Source organism: Lithobates pipiens, unplaced genomic scaffold (assembly GCF_037356315.1).
Source record: "Lithobates pipiens isolate NorthernLeopardFrog02 unplaced genomic scaffold, aLitPip1_a1.2 Scaffold_19, whole genome shotgun sequence".
In the NCBI taxonomy this organism is placed as follows: domain Eukaryota; kingdom Metazoa; phylum Chordata; class Amphibia; order Anura; family Ranidae; genus Lithobates; species Lithobates pipiens.
Genome location: NW_027507764.1, coordinates 147972375 through 147988446, shown reverse-complemented (window position 1 = coordinate 147988446; position 16072 = coordinate 147972375). Strand labels below are relative to the sequence as shown.

At 42.0% G+C, this 16072-nt stretch overlaps 1 protein-coding gene across 5 annotated transcripts in view; it reads left to right on the top strand.

Annotated features, from left to right (window-relative positions):
- TBC1D5 (TBC1 domain family member 5) overlaps positions 1-16072 on the top strand; it is an 802157-nt gene that overhangs the window by 458984 nt on the left and 327101 nt on the right. For all 5 annotated transcript variants that reach the window (XM_077491382.1, XM_077491385.1, XM_077491384.1 and 2 more), the window contains 2 exons: positions 15614-15703; positions 15796-15870. In XM_077491382.1, coding sequence (XP_077347508.1) covers positions 15614-15703; positions 15796-15870 — 165 coding nt within the window. The remainder of the gene's footprint in view (positions 1-15613; positions 15704-15795; positions 15871-16072) is intronic.

Here is a 16072-nt window from a genome sequence, read left to right as displayed (position 1 = left end):
TCAGCCATTCAGCGGCCACTGATGATGCAACATCTGTGCATGCACATCAAAGTTACATTGTTCAAACATCCAATCTTCAGACCACAGCTGAACTGCAGGAATGAGGATTATTTAAAAACATATTGGTATCCATGCTATGGGAAGCAATAGCTAGAACACGTTATGTTATTTAAAACTAAAGTCTGCTATACTTACCTCTGCTCTAGCAATTTGAACTTTCAAAAGCTTCCTCACTAGCGCCAACATCTTTGCCTGGTCTTCTGTGTTCAGCAGCTTTGTATATCTTGATTGGCTAGCCTAGAACAATGTAACACTTGCACATGCACACAGCAGTTGATTCATCCCAGCATCAAATCATGCCGACAGTGTACTCTGAGCTGGGCATGCGTGGCTCAGTACACAATATTAAAAAGACTGCACCCAGCTTAAAAAAAAAGGAGCATTTTTTTTAAACTAAGAGGCATGATGGCTGATTTACTAAGACAAATAGACTGCTCACTTTGCAAGTGAAGTTGCACTTTGCATGGAATTTGACCCAAAGTGAAAGACTTAAATCACTGACTTCTATCCAATTATGTGCGAGCAAAAATGCTGTTTTTTTATATTATTTAATGTCCCTTGCATGTCATTGGATATTCTTTGCACAGTAAAATGTCACCACTTCCTGGGAAAATTCCCATGCAAAGTGCAACTTCCCTTGCGATGTGAGCAACCTATTTTTTTTAGTAAATCAACCCTATAATGTTTCTCTTCTACAATAATGATCCTTCCTGCCGTTTAATTTAATAAAGCACTGGATATCATAACATTTTTTTCTTTATAAAATACTTGGTCCTTCTTTAAAACTTTGTTACATCTAAGTGCTGCTCCTACGACCTCTTTGCAGCCACTTCCTTTCTACATGCACTTCAGCAGTTTATAAATATGCCCTAAAATGTCTACTATAATTATTTTATATCTGCTGCATAAATGATTAGCTATTGTGGTAAGACACGTGGCTCCTATGGAAGAATTAGCTTATTTAATAAGAGAAGCGAAACACGACACAGCAAAGGCTATAAATAATGAACCACACAGTCCTTTAGCTAGATGAAAAAATGGATTAATCACCTTATTCTCTGAACACTAATATTTCTCCATGTAAATTTATTATTCAAAAATACCTAACCCTGCAAAACAGATCAAGAGAGAGCAGTAAAACATTCTGCCTGCCATAATTGACTATAGGAAATGTTTAATGAAGAGTTATTTTAGGAGTCCAATACATATTGATAAAATTATATTTTAGTCCTCTTAAAATTAGTGGAGTTTCATGTAACAGGGACAGCCCCCCCCCCCCCCCATTTGTTTTTAATATTCAAAGCAAACTCCCCCATCCATCTATGTCTCTAAGTTTTATTTTGTTGAGAAATCCCAACGAAAAAGACCCCCTAGTATTTCTGATCATGGCCATCTTGAGTAAGGGCAAATTAATTATGCAGAATTTACTTCCTACAATCCATCTTCCCTTAGCTTAGGCATGCATGCAGGAGAGAACCCCTCCTCCTTTCCTCCCCTCCTGAAGACTCCTGGGATGTATTACATCATTTGCCTAGGTTAGAAACCAGGAAGTCACTGAAGACATGTAAAACAAATTCTAGCAGCACGAGGATGGAAAATAATCAATGTTGATTTGGAGAGTAAAGTTCCACTTTAAAGTGGACCTTCATCTATATCTTAATGACTTCACAGTTTTGAGCTGTGCCATCATTCATATAAGCTGTATAGCAGGGGTACTGAATTAAAATTCACGGAGGACCGATCAGTAGAATTTTTTCCCAACAGATGTCGAAACTTCATTTTTGTTTTCAGTCCTCTCCTCTTATATCACTATCCCTTATGTCAGTGTCCTCAGCCGCCCCAAATATCACAGTCCCCCCACTTCACATCATTTTTTCCTTCACAGTAGTGTTCTCAGCCCCCCTGCATATCACCCCCCTTTACAATAGTGTACTGAACCCCCTTCAAATCAAACACACTTTTTTTCACAGCAGTCATCAACCCCCCTTCAAATCATCAACCCCACCCCACAGTACTGTCCCATACCCCCATGACATCCTTCCCCCACAGTACTATCCTATGCCCCCTTCACATCCTTCCCCCACAGTACTGCCCTATGCCTCCTTCACATCCCTCCCACAGTACTGGCCTATGCCTCCTTCACATCCCTCCCACAGTACTGGCCTATGCCTCCTTCACATCCCTCCCCCACTGTACTGTCCTATGCTCCTTCCACATCCCTCCCCCACTGTACTGTCCTATGCCCCCTTCACATCCCTCCCCCACTGTAGTATCTTATGCCCCCTTCACATCCTTCCCCCACAGTACTGCCCTATGCCTCCTTCACATCCCTCCCACAGTACTGGCCTATGCCCCCTTCACATCCCTCCCCCACTGTACTGTCCTATGCCCCATTCACATCCCTCCCCCACTGTACTGTCATATGCCCTCTTCATATCCCTCCCCCACTGTACTGTCCTATGCCCCCTTCACATCCCTCCCCCACTGTACTGTCCTATGCCCCCTTCACATCCCTCCCCCACTGTACTGTCCTATGCCCCCTTCACATCCCTCCCCCACTGTACTGTCCTATGCCCCATTCACATCCCTCCCCCACTGTAATGTCCTATGCCTCCTTCACATCCTTCCCCCACAGTACTGTCCTATGCCCCCTTCACATCCTTCCCCACTGTAATGTCCTATGCCTCCTTCACATCCTTCCCCCACTGTACTGTCCTATGCCCCTTCCACATCCCTCCCCCACTGTACTGTCCTATGCCCCCTTCACATCCCTCCCCCACTGTAGTGTCCTATGTCCCTTCACATTCTTCCCCCACAGTACTGCCCTATGCCTCCTTCACATCCCTCCCACAGTACTGGCCTATGCCCCCTTCACATCTCTCCTCCACTGTACTGTCCTATGCCCCTTCACACCCCTCCCCCACTGTACTGTCCTATGCCTCCTTCACATCCTTCCCCCACTGTACTGTCCTATGCCCCCTTCACATCCTTCCCCCACTGTACTCTCCTATGCCCCCTTCACATCCCTCCCCCACTGTACTGTCCTATGCCCCCTTCACATCCTTCCCCCACTGTACTGCCCTATGCCCCGTTCACATCCCTCCCCCACTGTACTGTCCTATGCCCCCTTCACATCCCTTCCTCACTGTACTATCCTATGCCCTCCTCACATCCCTCCCCCACAGTACTGTCCCTTGCCCCCTTAACATCCCTCCCCCACTGTACTGTAATTTGCCCCCTTCACATCCCTCCCTTACAGTATTGTCCTCTGCCCCCTTCACATCCCTCCCCCCATAGTACTGTCCTCTATTGACTTCACATCACCCACCAGCAGAACTGTGCCCCCTTTACACCCTCCACAATACTCTCCCTTTGCTTCTTCCCACACAACACTGCCCCCCACTCACATCACAAATCCCCCAATAGTATCTTGCTCTATCCTCTTCACATCAATCACTCACCCCACAGCACTGCTCTCCACTCTGCTGTTATAACAGCAGCAGCAGAGGGTGTGGAAAATGGCACGCCCGCGGGTCCGGATGGCAGTGGGGCTCAGTCTGGATACATTTAGTGATGCCTGTTGTATAGAGTCGCCTAGTACAAACCGCATTGCTCTTCTGTAATCCAGAAGTGAACTATTTGTACTCATACAGCTGATCTGATAATCCTTCTGTACACATCGTAGAAAGACAGTAGAGCTGTTCCCTCATATAGCCGGTGGTGCTTTTTTTTATGTCATGTGAATAAACCTAGATACACATAATAATATCCTTATACTTACATCTCTAGTTTGTATTCCCACTTTATATATGTGCAGAGCACATTATCCTTCAGTTTCATAGGCAGCCATGCATGTCACACTTTGTTAACAGATGGTATAGCAAACTGCAGAGGTTAATACCTCCGTAATTTATACCAAAAGGGACATAATCATTGAGTAAAATTAATCTAAATTAGCCATAGAAGATGGTTTAGTCAGATGTCAGACTGAAAACATATTTTTCCTTTCTAAAAGAAAGAATTATCTAACATTATTATATATACTAATGCTTCTGTGTACAGTGGCATTATAGGGAACGATAGCAATGATTTTTCTTTGTTTTCTCTATAACTTAATTTTATTATGTTTTTTTTTTCCATTTAATAATACAAAGTAGAGTCAATTGGGCATACCTTGGCCCAAGTGAGATACAAACCAAAAATGTAAGAAACCAGAATAACCTTACAAACTAATGGCCTCGGCTTAAATGAAATAAGGGGATGTCATGTGATATGGTATAAAATATCATTATACAGTATGAACGATCAGTACTAACTGGGAGGTTCTATATGTAGTCAACATAAAAGCGTAACTGCTAATCATAAGTAAGTTGACACCTTAGATTTGTCCCAATTCCATCAAAATCATGTGCCCGATTATTCTTCAGATATCTACTTTTGTAAGTTATGGGCTTGCTGGCTCGTCCATAATATCAATCCCTTCTTACTTGCATATTGTTTCATCTATCTAGCTAATGGCCACTTGTGCTTACTCACTGCAATATATCAATAGAATAGTAGTGTTGTCTCTGTTGTGACTATACCCAGAAGAAGCTGGATACATCCTAACTGGTAACAGAGGCAAAGAGCACAGGAAATTCAGCTCTCAAGATTTCTGGCAGGATCAACATTTTATTTTTAACAGACCAAAAGAGAGCATGCAATAGTTATTTGTTAGAGTTTATATTTACTGTAAAGTAAACTTGTCAGCCATGTCATAATTTTTAAAATGAATAGTTTGGCCTAAGAGCAGAAACTATAGGTTGCTGAATACAGTTACCCTTTTAAACCGGAAAAGTCTGAATATGGTTGCACTTTGTTAGATCTACAATATTTGGAAGACATTATATTTAGACACAATGATTTTGGCACTGGTACAAATTAGTGAAGGACTGGTATGTATGTAGTGCAGGGAAGTGCAGGCTAAACTTTAATTACATTCAGTTTTGGATGGCCTTACCTTCTTCAGAGTCTAACTCTTGGCCAGTTTGGTCATTTTATCATTCTGACGGGAAATTAGTGAAGTGCAAGAGGTAGAAGGTGGACAAGTCAAGGCAGTTGATCCAGAGAGTGGTTCAAAATGTGCATATCAGGACGTTCTCTGGGATTTTGAGTTACTGTGGTACTTAACAGAAATAACAGGGTTCCATGAAAGTACCCGGAGGTGTCAGCAGTTGCATATTAAAATCAATTCACATTTTTTTTGGTAACTTCAGGTAAATAAAAGCTTAGAAGTGTACTGGTCTGTGCATAACTGGAGTTGCTTTATAAATGCAAATTACCTGATATATTGTACATTACCTGATTTTCAGATGCATGTATAAAACCAACCAGGACACATACCTCGGCAACCAAATTGGTAGGATTGGGTGCAGGATCAATGGTGGTATTTTGTAAACAACTGTGCCAGAGAGGGGATATGTAGGCCCATAGGGGCAAGATAGTCTAGGAGAGGAAAGTTCAAAAAGTTATAGAGTGTTATTAAACTAGGGAGGCTCTAGATACTGTCAGAAAAAAAGTTGCTTGTAATTGTCTGAGTAATAGAAGTGCCACCAGTGGAGCCATGAATTTTTTTGTAGTCCACTTGAGAGAGCTGGTTAAGTTCTCCATATGTCCATTACCCTGAATTTGATTAACCCACTTTCAAAAGGTGGGAGACGAGGGCAACTTTCATAGTGGTGTGATGCAAGAGGGGGCTGACCATATGAATAGGGACAGACTTTTTCTATAGTTTAAAAGGAATATTGTTATGGTGAAGAAGAAAGATGCCTGGGTCCTTTGGGATACAGTGGTCAGTGAACTTTTGGTTTATCGCATGTACCTGTGTTCAGAAGTCATCCAGACGTGGACAGGACCAGAAAATATGTAAGAGGTCTGCCTGTGAGGCATTGCATCGCCAGCAGAAATCTGGAACAGGTGGATATATGGAAAGTAAAAACTTATAGGTATGATACCAACAAGACACTAATTTATATCCTGATTCATGGTAGTGGTTACTGATAGATGAATGAAAAGACAATGTTAAGCCGCGTACACACGGGCGGACTGTATGGCCTACTTAGTCCGTCGAAACACATTTCAGCGGACAGTCCACTCGTGTGTGGGCTTCAGTGGACTTTTTCAGCGTGCAGTCTGGCGTACTAAGTATTTCGGAATTTCCGTAATACTGTCCGTCATACTTTGGTTTCAGCTGACAATCTGCTCGTGAGTAGGCTAGTTCGACGGACTAAGAATGGCGCATGCTCAGAAAGGATTTACACGGTGGAAGGTTGCATTGCTGTGTATTGGACTTCCTATTTCTAGTCCCGTCGTACGTGCTGTACACGTCATCGCGCAAGCTTTCGACGGACTGTTTGTGCATCCGTGTGTGGTCAAGTCCGTTCATTCGAAAGTATGACGGACTGTCCGTTGGATTGTATGACGGACTAAGTAGGCCATACAATCCGCCCGTGTGTACGCGGCTTTAGTATTTTGGAATTGGGGTGTGCACTTGATATTAAGGTCACGGTCCCATCAATCCAATAACCTGGACATTGTTGCTGTTTCAGACAGAGATTGGACGAGAATGCAAGAGCATGAGGAAAGGGCCCCATCACTTGACATTCCCTCTCAAAGAATGTAAATGGGTGTTCAAAAAGTTAAGTGTTTGGAAGGGAGCCTAGAAACAGGAAAGTTAAAGGAGCCTAAAAGGTCCTAATAAGGAGAAGAATGGGTCAGTTGACATTTGACGGACAGTCATCTAAATTTAATTTTGTAGGAAATTGAGTGCCAGGTCTCTATCCTGAGCGGTCAGTGTGCGTAATGAGTAGTCATGTGTACCTGGAATGAAATCAATGCTCAGACCATACACTGCAAACTGCATCCAAGTGGTCTGCATGGCTGTCATCCCAGAAGGAAGCTTCTAAAGATGATGCACAAGAAAGCCCTCAAACAGTTTGCTGAAGACCCCAAAACAAACCCCAAAAAATTCTTCAAATATATTAATAGTAAAAAGGTCAAGTCTGAGCATGTAGGCCCTTTACAAAACAATCTAGAGTTGGTGACTGGGGACAAAGAGAAGGCTAATTTATTAAACACTTTCTTCAGCTCTGTGTACACAAAAGAGCATGGGGGAGCGCATGTCCATAATGGGGGCGATAGTGACACAGCCCCAAATGATCCACAATGGCTCAAAAGTGATATGGTCCAGAAATACTTAAACAGAATAAAGGTGGATAAAGCACCTGGCCCTGATGGCATCCACCCACGGATCCTAAAAGAATTGAGCTCTGTAATTTCAGAGCCATTGTATCTAATTTTTAGGGACTCATTAATGACGGGAATAGTCCCACTGGATTGGCGCAGGGCGAACGTGGTGCCTATATTTAAAAAGGGATCAAAGTCTTTACCAAGTAACTATAGACCTATTAGCTTAACTTCTATAGCTGGGAAGATACTGGAGCGTTTAATAAAAGACCACATGGACGAGTTCTTGCTGAACAAAAACACTTTAAGCAACAGACAACATGGATTCATGAAAGACAGAAGTTGTCAGACAAATCTGATTTCTTTTTATGAGGAGGTAAGTAAAACCTTGGACAGAGGGGTGGCGGTGGACGTGGTATACTTGGATTTTGCAAAAGCATTCGATACAGTTCCCCACACACGGCTCATGTGTAAGGTAAAGTCTACTGGTTTGGAAATATCAGTTTGTAAATGGATAGAAAATTGGCTAGAAGACAGAATTCAGAGAGTAGTGGTTAATGACTCTTACTCTGAATGGTCTAAGGTTATCAGTGGTGTACCCCAAGGTTCAGTGTTGGGACCCTTACTTTTTAACATCTTTATAAATGATATTGGGTCTGGGATCAAAAGTAATATTTCTGTCTTTGCAGATGACACCAAGATATGCAGTGGAATAACGTCTTTACAGGATGTCTCCAATTTACAAGCCGACCTCAATACACTGACTAATTGGGCGACTATGTGGCAGATGAGGTTTAATGTTGATAAATGTAAAGTTATGCACTTGGGGCCTAAGAATATGCATGCATCATACATGCTAGGGGGAGTACAACTGGGGGAATCCATAGTGGAGAAGGATCTGGGGGTTTTGGTAGACCATAAGCTCAATAACAACATGCAATGCCAAGCTGCTGTTTGCAAAGCGAGCAAAGTCCTTTCTTGTATTAAGAGAGGTATGGACTCCAGAGAAAGAGATATCATTTTGCCCCTGTTCAAATCATTAGTAAGACCTCACCTGGAATATGCCGTTCAGTTTTGGGCACCAGTTCTCAAAAAGGATATCGGGGAACTGGAGAAAGTGCAGAGAAGGGCAACCAAACTGATAAGAGGCATGGAGGAACTCAGCTATGAGGAGAGATTAGAGGAACTAAAATGTATTCACTCTTGAGAAGAGGAGATTAAGGGGGGATATGATCAACATGTTCAAATACATTAGGGGTCCATATAGTGAACTTGGTGTTGAGTTGTTCTCTGTACGGTCAACCCAGAGGACACGGGGGCACTCTTTACGTCTAGAGGAAAAGAGATTTCATCTTCAAGTACGGAAAGGTTTCTTCACAGTTAGAGCTGTGAAAATGTGGAATAGACTCCCGCCAGAGGTGGTTCTGGCCAGTTCAGTAGATTGCTTTAAGAAAGGCTTGGATACTTTCCTGATGGTACATAATATAACTAGGTACTAACATAGGTAAAGTTGATCCAGGGAAAATCCGATCGCCTATTGGGGGATCAGGAAGGAATTTTTTTCCCCCTGCTGTAGCAAATTGGAGCATGCTCTGCTGGGTTTTTTTATCGCCTTCCTCTGGATCAATTGTGGGCATAAAATTGGGTATCTGGATTGTACGATTATTTTTTATTTTATTTATTTGTTTTTAAGGTTGAACTGGATGGACTTGTGTCTTTTTTCAACCTGACTAACTATGTAACTATGTAAGACAAGCAAACCAAGGACATGGATTATTGGAACCATGTTCTGTGGTCTGATGAGACCAAGATAAATGTATTTGATTCAGATGGTGTCAAGCATGTGTGGCAGCAACCAGGTGAGGAGTACAAAGAGAACTTTGCTTGCCTACAGTCAAGCATGGTGGTGGGAGTGTCCTGGTCTGGGGCTGCATGAGTGCTGCTGGCACTGTGGAGCTACAGTTCATTGAGAGAACCATGAATGCCAGCATGTACTGTGACATACTGAAGCAGAGCATGATCCCCTCCCTTCGGAGACTGGGCCGCAGGGCATTATTCCAACATAACGACCCCAAAAACACTTTCAAGATGACCACTGCCTTTCTAAAGAAGCTGAGGGTAAAGGTGATGGACTGACCAAGCATGTCTCCAGACCTAAACCCTATTGATCATATGTGGGGCATCCTCAAACAGGTGGAGGCGCACAAGGTCTCTAACATCCACCAGCTCCGTGATGTTGTCATGGAGGAGTGGAAGAGGACTCCAGTGGCAACCTGTGAAGCTCTGGTGAACTCCATGCCCAAAAAGGTTAAGGCAGGGCCAGAAAATAATGGTGGCCACACAAAATATTGACACTCTGTGCCCAATTTGGACATTTTCACTTAGGGGTGTACTCACTTTTGTTGCTAGTGGTTTAGACATTAATGGCTGTGTTGAGTTATTTTGGGACAGCAAATTTACACTGTTATACAGGCTGTACACTCATTACTTTACATTGTAGCAAAGTGTCATGTCTTCAGTGTTGTCATATGAAAAGATATAATAAAATATTTACTGAAATGTGAGGGGTGTACTCACTTTTGTGAGATTCTCAAGACACGTTTCCGAGCTAAATAACAGCATAGACCATTAAACAGTCATTAAGTAACTAAGTATACAAATATGTGATTAATGTGAAACATCAACATAACTGATGTTCACTCATGGATTCCGTTTGTCATCAAAGTGTAATCTAGTGGCTGATTTGCGTGAATACATTTTTTCAAAGGAGTAATAAACATTCACTAGGTTGGTCACTTTAGAGGGGTTTGGTGCTTGGTCATGTCTCCAATGCCTTGCCAATACCTCCGTTAGGGTCGCTAGTAATATGTGGATTACCACTGTTCCATAGCTGAAACTGAAGGAGTCGATGCCCAGGTTTAGAATTGCAAGGCCCAGATCTGGTCTGGGTAATATTTCAGTTATGTCTGAGAGTATTAGGGAAGTTTTTCTCTAAAAGCTGGTTATGCTTTTGCAGGCACAAAAGATATGGATTAAGGTCCCTGTTTGCCCACAGCCTCTCCAGCAGAGGGGGGATTGTCAGGTGAGAATTCGGCAAGTTGGTAAGGGGTCAGGTATCAGCAAGTGAGGAGCTTTTGGGTAAGCTCCCAGTGTGCGATGCAGTGTGATGTCTAGAGATTGCAGTGAATTGCTCTAAGCCATTGTGTTAAAGAATAAGATTTTTGGAGGTCTATTTGCCATTTGTGCATGGGGGAGGTTTTAATAAATGTTGTTTTTTGTTGAAGCACATTGTAGAAGAAGGAAATCCCTTTTTGTGAGGTATGAGGGGAGGTCAGAAATGCCCATATTTCTTATGAAATCCCTGTTTGGTGGAGGGTGTTTTTATTAGGAAACTCTTGACCCTAGTGTTAAACTAGAAGATTTGGGTAACCAATATTTTTCATTAAAGATTCTGTAGACTTGAAGGTGCCACTTTGGTCATCTACCTAATTTATGACTGTTTCCTTTTATTGTCTGACTGAAGTAAGAGTTATAAGGAGTTATAAAACATCTATTGGGTATCGTATTGTGCGTATGTGGGGCCCTTGGACTGGGTGAAGATATATATCTTTGAGTGGGTAGAAGAAATGAGTAGAGAGTCAGAGGTTGCCAAGTATCTACTATTAGAACATGGTGTAAGCTGCAGGATTTAGTACAGGTAGCTTCAATAGCTACCCATGGAGTATCTGGAGCCGCTAAAACTAGTATCTAAGTTGGACCAGCTGTGGTGCTCTGAGGTAATTTGCGAAGCCTGGGAGACCAATACCGTCTGTTCTCCTATGTTTGATAAAATTGGTATAGACGCATCAAGCCATTCCAGAATAGTGAGCAATATGGATTTCAAGTTTGAGATATATGTTGATGGCAATGAAATTGTCAGCGTGCAAAATATATAAAGTATTTTTGTTAGGATCTGCATTTTAAAAGATACTATTCTCCCTACCCATGGCAGCTCAATTTTGAACAGGAGCTTCGCATCCTGTCATATATTCGCCAGAAGGTGTTTGTAGTTGGCTTCTACTAGCTTGGCTGTGGTAACTGTCAAGCTAGTGATAGGGATTGCAGTCAGATAGGGAATGCTGCCATCTGTCCATTTGTATGGTAGTTGGGTTGACCAATGTGTGCGATTTGCTGCATGAACTCCCAAGTCTAAAACTGACTTTAAAATATGATATGGAACTAAATGTTGTCAGAACTTAGTGGGCAAATGGGAGTAAAACAAGGGGGTTGGTCAATAGGAGAATTATGTTGTCTGCTAAATGGTTTATTACATGTGATTCGCGGTTAACGAAATCTCATGATGTGAGGATGGGCTCAGCTAGTTTCAGCCAGGGGTTCTATGACCAGGTTGAATATTGAAGGTGACAGGGGGTATGCCTAGCTTGGGTAGAATATTAGATGTGAATACATAAGCCAAGGGGGTAGAATATAAGGCCAGGATTGCTGAGAGAATCATACTACTACTGTTGCGTATTTTTTTAACAGTTTGTAATATTCGTTAGTGAGGCCATTGGGACCATAAAATTTACCATTGGGAAAGGAGTGAATAATTTTCTCTATTGCTGTGAATGGAGGGTTCAGTTGTTCTAATTGTGTGGTGGATAAAGTCGGGAGTTGGATTTTAGTTGGGAATGATTGAATAGCATCTTCGGAAAGGTTGTGGTGTAGTCGGCAAAGGTGGCTGCTATGGCCTGGGGGTTTAGGAGTTCCTTTTTAGTGAAGGGTTGTAGATGAGAGATTCTGGTTTTGGCCCTTTGTGACTTCAATCTGTTTGTCAGAAATTTTCCCGCCCTATTGTTGGAAGGGTAATAATTCAGCTTTAACTTACGTAAGTTTTTCTTGTGTCGGTCACACAACAACCTTCTAAGACTGTTCCACAATTTCAATTAGGATGCTGCTTAGTCTTGATAAGGGAACGTTTTATTTTGGGTATCCAGAGCATGAATTTCGGCTATGAGAGAGTCAAGTTTAGAAGTGTAATGTTTCTTAGCTCTAGAGCTAAATTGGAGCAAAATGCTTCTCTCTTACGCCTTATGGGAGTTCCACAAGATAATTGTTTAGGTTTCTGGAAGGTTGTTGTAAGTGAAAAATTTCCATAGGTGCTTGGCTATAGGCTCTTGGTATTCGGTGAACTGTAGGAATGAGTTATTACAACACCAAATGATTACTGGGGAACTGGTGTTCTCTTCCACAAGTGCCATAGAGACAGCAGTGTGATCTGACCAAGTGATGTCATATATAGAGGAAGAGGACACCTATTGTAACAATCACTGGTGCACTATAACCATATCTATACAAGTATAGGATTTGTGTCTTGTAAAATCCAGGAAGGAAGCCAGGAAGACGTGAGGGTAGTTTCTGTTGGAGCAAGGTGGTATGGAGTCTCTGTGGAAATGTGTCTCTTGAACTGCAACTTTGTAAACGTGATGAGATAGGGCCTCTTTCCAGAAGGAGTGGCGTTTTACTGAGTGGTTGAGACCACATGCATATTAAGAGATAGAAGCTTGAGTCCCATAGTGAGTAGGGTGGTAGGTGATTAAGAGATTGCCTGAGGCAATGGAGGCAATGAAGGTTTTCCTTTCTGAGTCACTGGTAAGCGTAGAATGATTCATGAGTGGTTGAGATACGAATTGGGGTGAAAAAAATAAACGTTCTTAAAAAGTTCATCAAGTTTTGAGCAAACCATTGGTATAAACAACAGAGCAAACAACAGAACTGTACATAGTTCAGTTAAATGACACCCAAGGGTAGTTGGACAAAATGTTGGAAGGCTTCCAATCATTTTTCTTTCACCTGAAAGAAATGCACTCTCAGGAAGACATCTCATGGCACTGTGAATGGGAGATAGGACAATTTTGGTTTCCGATGTACTCTAATAATTGTAAGAGCAGTCAAGGTGAGAGTAAGAATGACTGCATGGAAAAGATCACAAACATAATGAGATAGCTGTTGCACCTGAACTGATTTAGGTATCTCTCAAATTTTTAAGTTGTTACAGCACAATTTGTCGTCCAGGTCTGCTATCTTAGCTTTAAGTGCAGATAGTTCATCCTGCTGTGAAGCATGGGAATCTATCAAAGCATTGAAGGAGGTGGTGACATTGCACATCTTGTCTTCTATGTGTCCAACTCTCCCCCCTAGTTCCTTGTTATCAGCATTACACTTGTAAAGGCATTACATTACATTGGAATGCAAGGAGGCACGCAATGAGAGCAGTATGTTTTTAAGAGTGGTGTCTGACAATGGTTGTTTGGTCATTGGAAATGCTGCAATGGGATCAGGCCTTAATGGGTCTTAGGGAAAGGGGGTGCTGGATTGCTCTTGCCTCCATTAGGTGGTCATCTTCAGGGTTGTCCATGTGGGGCCGCAACTTTACTGGGTTACAGGTGGATAGGCTGGATTGGCCAGAATGAGATTGGCCTCTTAATTTGTCCATATCTGATGTGTTTACCTTGGGCTGCGCGGCGGAATGTGGAACTAGAGGTCTAGGAGCAGCCTCTGGTGTTTAGTCTCCGCCACCATTTTGTTGTGGTCCCAGGTAGAGGTCGAGCGATATATCGGCCGATATTTGGAATTTTTTAATTAATCGGCATCGGCCGATTGTGCTGATAAAAAAGCCGAATACATGTTCAGCGTGACTTGCAAAATACTTCTGTAATAGAAGTCAATGTAAGTTGCCTGAAGACATCAGTGAAGGACTTTCCTCCTCTCTGGGCAGGCTGCCAAGAAAAGATCAAAGTGATACAATGTTTCTTCTTCAATGGGCTGAACTCCCTGTGTAGAAGTTCTTAGTTTAACCATTTAAAGACTAAATCTTTTCTGACACTTGTTGCTTACAAGTAAAAATCCAGTATTTTCTGCTAGAAAATCACTCAGAAGCCCCAAAAATTATATATATATTTTTTTTAGCAGAGACCCTAGGGAATAAAATAGCGGTTGTTGCAATATTTTATGTGACGCGGTATTTGCGCAGAGGTCTTTCAAATGCAAGTTAGCCCTTTTTTTTTTTGTGCAAAAGTTTTGAGTACCTGTTTTTGTGTATTTAATAAATATATATTTTTTTTAATCTAAATTATACATACAAGTGAACTGATTGGAGGTTTGTTTTGTTTAATAAATGTGTAAGAAATTTTCTGCATCACTTATTAAGGCTGCTTTCACACTGGATCGGGCAGGCGTTGACGGTAAAACGCTGCAAGTTTTAGCAGCGATTTACTGTCATTGTAGCCCCGCTATTCGGCTGCTAGCGGGGCAGTGAAGCACTGCTGCAAAATCGCATTGCATGTGCTTCAGCAGTGGTGACCATTCATTTCAATGGGCAGGAGTGGTGGAGGAGCGGTTTACACCGCTCCAAAGATGCTGCTTGCAGGACTTTTTTTTTTTTAACGTCCTGCCAGCGCATCTCCTCATTGTGAAAGCACTCGGGCTTTCACACAGACTGCAGGGGAGCCGTTTTGAAGGCAATTTACAGTTGCTATTTTTAGCCCAAAATCCCCTGAAAAACACCCCAGTGTGAAAGGTGTCCAACTTAGATTTTATGAGATGAAGGGGGGGGAAAAAAAGGAAAAAATAAATAAAAAATCGGCCTAAAAAAATCAGCATGATATATAAGCCATCGGCCAGAGAAAAACCCATATCGGTCGACCTCTAGTCCCAGGTGCATGATGGAGAAAAAAATCAGAGCGTTTCTACAGTGGCGGAGCCGGTTTGTGCCGTCGTCTCTGCATACCGCTGGATCGGGCACGAGCCAAGTCTGCCTCAGGGCTCTCAGAGCAGGGCGGGAAGAAGCCTAAGGATGGCCGAAGATGTGGAGATGTCTGAGAGCCGATCAGAGCCCCATATTAAAGCGGCCATCTTTCCGGGCAGTTGTCGCCCCCCAAAACAACCATTTTTGAACGGCATTTGTCAGGTTATGGAATGCACTTGTATGAATATTTGTACATGTGTTCATTTCAAAAATCTACTAGTGCATGGTCAGCTTTCCCCCATGTCACTATGATTTCATGTCAGATGGAAAGAATGCAGGGCAGGAAATAAGGCAAGCCTGTAATTCTAAATGTGAACAGATTTAAGACCAAAAATAAGTATAATTAACACCATTACGCTGGATACTTCTACTGTTAAAGAAAAATGATGCTAGACTGCCACCTATCCAACTTATCATCTGTATCATTTATCTTTCTGCTGAAGTGCTCTTTCAGTATTTTTTTAATGTACTGTATATTTTCCCTTGATAACTTATGTCCTTTCCAAAGCTTGTTTGTAACACATTTCCATGTTTTATTGGCAGCTGTTTCTAAATGTTTTACCCCAAGACAGAAGCCAATGGATAACTAAAACGGAGGAGTTAAGAACAGGGTATAAAAAGATTAAGGAAATAGTAAGTGATATTTCTGCTATTATTAAGAGCTGTGTTAAACTTTGTTTTCTTTTCTGGAATATGTGGATGACGTCCTGTTTGTCTTATTTTAGCATATAACAAATCCTCGAAAGGCTGCTGGCCAGCAGGACTTGATGATAAACAATCCACTGTCTCAGGATGAGGGGGTAAGTGATTTGTTGTTTTCAAAATTTAAAGTAGAACTCCAAATACCTTGGAAAAAGAAGGGAATTTTCTTTCACAAAACCTCTAAATGCAAAGGACATACCTTTCTACAAACCTGACCTCACAGATCATGTAGAAATCATGCTCAAAAAGTATGTGTGAACCCTTACTTTATAAAACATCCCATTCAGTTTTAAATCAAAG